Source organism: Eucalyptus grandis, chromosome 10 (genome assembly GCF_016545825.1).
Source record: "Eucalyptus grandis isolate ANBG69807.140 chromosome 10, ASM1654582v1, whole genome shotgun sequence".
Classification (NCBI taxonomy): Eukaryota; Viridiplantae; Streptophyta; class Magnoliopsida; order Myrtales; family Myrtaceae; genus Eucalyptus; species Eucalyptus grandis.
This window is the reverse complement of record NC_052621.1, coordinates 34383824-34388117: the sequence shown is the minus strand read 5'-3', so window position 1 is coordinate 34388117 and position 4294 is coordinate 34383824. Positions and strand designations below refer to the sequence as shown.

Below are 4294 nucleotides of genomic sequence, written 5' to 3'. Positions count from 1 at the left end.
TCGAATTCAAGAGTTAATCGCTTGTCTTCCGCACTGCAAACCATGCTAGAGCTGTTGACATGTATTTATCAGCACCGGGTCAGAAAACAAAGAGAATGCAAGCGAACACGACTCCCAAAAATAAAAAGACCGAACCAATAGGATCTGGTCAACATGGAGCAGTGTTGAGGGGCGACCCGACTTGGGGGATAGCAACAGAAACGGACAAGAAAAATGCTTAAACTTAAATATCCTGAACGGAGTATTCTAACCTCGAAATGTCATGCAGAGGCCAACCTTCAGAACGGACAAAGCAGAGCACATCAAAACCAAAAGAATCCCCATTGTTAATTGTGCGCTCGCCGGCTCTTGACTATTCAAATTTCAGCCCGTCTCTGTCGCGGGCTCGCTCTCTCTCTCTCTCTCTCTCTCTCCTACAGTCATTCGTAGATCTCAACCACCATGCCATCCGTGAGAATAGGTTAATGACCAGAACAAAGGAGCATGAAGGATTCGCGTCTTGTTGCCTCCCCCGGTCCTTTTTTTAAGACCTCGAAAGAACTTAACAAAAACATCGCTACTTCCAAACGAACAGCACACCAACACATAAAGAAATATGCTCCCCACCGTCCTCTTCCCGAAAATATCACTGCCCAAAGTAATTTTTTATGGCAGCGATTGTTGATCGCCATCTCTATCCTCCTCCTGCTCGGTCAATGATCGCACGCTTCCTTAAACACAAATTCCCCTCCCCCTCCTCCTTCTCCTTCTTATCTATCTCTCTCTGCCTCGCTGAGTGCCCGGTTGTCGTTCCTATCGAGCGAAAAATGACCATTGAAGAAGCGGAGCCGAATCCTCACGTCCTAGGCTGGATAGAGGACTCGGTGCCGCTCTTCCCTTCGTTTCTCCATGACCCATATGACCCTGCCGAGATCAATGGCTACAACTGGTGGGATCCGAATCAAGATTTCGCGCACGATCTCATCAACACCAGCTCGGCTTCCATCGCCAGCACCGTCACCACAGCAGACAGCAATACTCACGCTGATACAACCGCCGTCACCACACACACGGCCACAGATCCTACCGCTGCCGCCACCACTAACCATTCAGAAGAGTCGGTCAAACAGGAAACGTCCAAGAAGAGAAAAGCATCGTTAGGTAATCAAGATCACACCCGAAGGAGAAACCGAAGTGTTAGTACCATTGAGAACCCCGGATCCTTCAATGTGAAGGCGGCAAAACCAGTGCTGGGAGGAGTGAAGAGGCCTTCCAGCAAGAAACGCCCAGCTATGTCCTCGGGAAACAACAGCAACGGCGGTAACAAGGAAGGGAGGTGGGCGGAGCAGTTGCTCAACCCGTGCGCAGCCGCCATCACTGCCAACAACCTCACACGGGTGCAACACCTCCTCTATGTTCTCCACGAACTAGCCTCCCCGACCGGTGATCCCAACCACCGCCTCGCCTCACATGGCCTCCGTGCCTTGACCTACCACCTGTCCCCGTCCACCTCTCTCCCATCATCAGCTCCTTTCACATTCTCATCGGCAGAGCCGCGCTTCTTCCAGAAATCTCTCCTCAGGTTCAACGAGAGCAGCCCCTGGTTCGCCTTCCCGAGCAACATCGTGAACTCCTCCATCCTCCAAGTCCTCAGCGACGAACCAGACAAGTCACGGAACCTCCACATCGTCGACATCGGCGTCTCCCACGGCGCACAGTGGCCGACGCTGCTAGACAACCTCAGCCGCCGCCCCGGCGGGCCCCCTCCGCTGGTCCGCCTCACTGTGATCTCTCCCACGGGGGAAGGTGGCAACGCTGACATCCCCTTCTCCATGGCTCCCCCAGGCCACGACGTGTCCCCGCTCCTCCTTGGGTTCGCCAAGACCCTCAACATCAACCTCGAAATCAACCGCCCCGGCAAGCTCCCCCTCCAAAGCCTAAATCCCCAATCCATCAACACCTCCCCGGACGAAACCCTTATTGTCTCCGCCCAATTCCGCCTCCATTACCTGAGCCACAGCGACCGCACCGAGTTCCTCAAATCCGTCCGAGCCCTGAGCCCGAAGGGCATGATTCTGACAGAGAACAATGAAAACTGCGCATGCGCAGGGTGCGTGGACTTCGCAACTGGGTTCTCCCGGCGGATCGAGTACCTGTGGCGGTTCCTGGACTCGACGAGCGCGGCGTTCAAAGGGAGGGAGACCGAGGAGAGGAGGTTGATGGAGGGAGAGGCAGCGAGGGCTCTGACAAGCACGGCGGAGATGAACGAGGGGAGGGAGAGGTGGTGCGAGCGGATGAGGGAGGCAGGGTTCACTGGGGAGGGGCTCGGCGAGGACGCCATCGACGGAGGGCGAGCTCTGCTGAGGAAGCACGACGGGAACTGGGAGATGAAGGTGGAGGAAGACGGCGGGAGCCATTGCTGCGTCAGCTTAGGGTGGAAAGGTCAGCCTGTGTCCTTCTGTTCGTTATGGAAGTTGAGCGGTGGCGGGAAATGACGAGCGATTCATTAGTGAAAAATTGTGGGGGCTTAGAGATTATTTAATTAGATTAAAGCCTAATTAATCAGCTTGTAAAATAGTGAAATTTGGTGCTTTTTGGTTATTATTCTTGCGTTCGCTTCCTGCGTCTGCAATTTGCAAAGGAGCATGAAAAGGTAAGTAGTATATGGTAATGACGAGTGCCGTCCGTTTGATTTAGCAGATGTCTAGGTTTCCTGCCTTGTGGATTGAATAAGGTTTTCTGCACCTATGTTGCAATAACGTGTTGACGCGATTTATAAATAGTAGCTCCAACTTCGCCGGATGATTATTGAAGATTGACTCCTTCGATGAGACTTGGTCTTAAGTAGATGTCGATCTTGATACGGTACCTCCTCGACTTCAGCTCAACAGGCTGAAGAGCTTGATCTCCTATTCGAGCTTCCATTTTTTTTTCCTTAAATAGTTAACAATTATAAATATTGATTCACAGAAATCTTCAAATGTATGTCCTAAAATATTCGAGCAAATTCCGGTCGAGCTCAAGCTTGCACTGTGTATCGGCTCGATTGAAACTTGATTCCACCTGCCGACATGGTTTTGAAACATAGAACTTCATTAGAGATTAATGATAATCACACGTGATGGCGAGTTGTTTGTCTTCTCCAGGATGGAGAATGGGTTGGGTTAGAAGAAGCCAGGATCTTCCTTTTGTTAATGTCAACATTTTGAGCAGTAGTATCGATGGAGGAGTTTGATGAGAAGCAGCAATCAAAAAGATTCTGGACTACCAGTATCGAGATCCACATAACATGACATATGGTAGAGCGCCGTTGAAGTGGTCACGCCACCACGGCGCATGACGTGCTCGATAATGACATTATTCTGTAGAATGAGCAACTTGCTCATCTACCGATTCGTCTGTGAATGTTATATCAGCATCTAACGCACTTGATACATACCCCAAGGATGTGATCGAACGGCTTCGAACAAGTAGGTATTCACTCGTTGCCAATCCCGAGAAAGCGCGAACAGATTCACCGGGATGGTATACATGCTTGGAAATTATATCCATGCAGGGATAAGGGCAGCCCTTGTCTCATGCTCTAATTTCCTAGTCTACTCAAAACTAGTCCGTACGGATAGTACAATGTTCCTGGTTAGTGAGACGTGGGCGGGCATGAACCCTCTGTGCCTAACCCTCCTATAGCTTCGATCAAGAGCTACTCTCATCTTTGCAGGATAGAGCACGTGCCTGAGCGCTTTGCTTTCTGCATTGTTGTTTCACTAGTGAAATGCAAGCAACAAATCGAACTAATAGTGAGTTACGCGGGCTTAGCCCCAGCTTGTTTAGATGATCGTCGGAGATTGACTTGTCTGATGCGACTTGGTTTTAAGTTGCTATCGAACTTGATCTAGTACCTCATCGAATTGAGCTCGAACTCATCCATAATCATCTCGACAGGTTGAAGAGCCTGATCTCCTAATCAAGCTTGCGTTGCCTTTCCTGAAAGAGTTAACAACCATTAAAGTTATTCACAGAATTCTTTAACTGCTTAAGTTGATGTCGAACTAGATACGGTACCTCCTCGTCTTCAGCTCGACAGGCTGAAGAGCATGATCTCCAAGTCGAGCTTACATTGTAATTCCTTAAATAGTTAATAATTATAAAAGTTACTCGCAGAAATCTTTATATGCATGTCCCAAAATATTCGAACACATTGAGGTCGAGTTCAAGTTCCTCAGGGTATTGAATGCAATCGGATCAAGCTGAGCTCAAAAATGAATTTTCGCCATCGGTTGAGCTCGAGCTTGCGCTGTATCGGCTTGATTGAAAC

The 4294-nt window shown here is 49.6% G+C and overlaps 1 protein-coding gene across 1 annotated transcript; it reads left to right on the top strand.

Annotated features, from left to right (window-relative positions):
* The first annotated feature begins 575 nt into the window (after nucleotides 1-575).
* Nucleotides 576-2774, top strand: LOC104422984 (protein NODULATION SIGNALING PATHWAY 1). Its single transcript, XM_010035433.3, has one exon. It carries the CDS (start codon nucleotides 648-650, stop codon nucleotides 2472-2474), a length of 1827 nt encoding a protein of 608 aa, XP_010033735.2. The 5' UTR covers nucleotides 576-647; the 3' UTR covers nucleotides 2475-2774.
* The last annotated feature ends 1520 nt before the right edge of the window (nucleotides 2775-4294 follow it).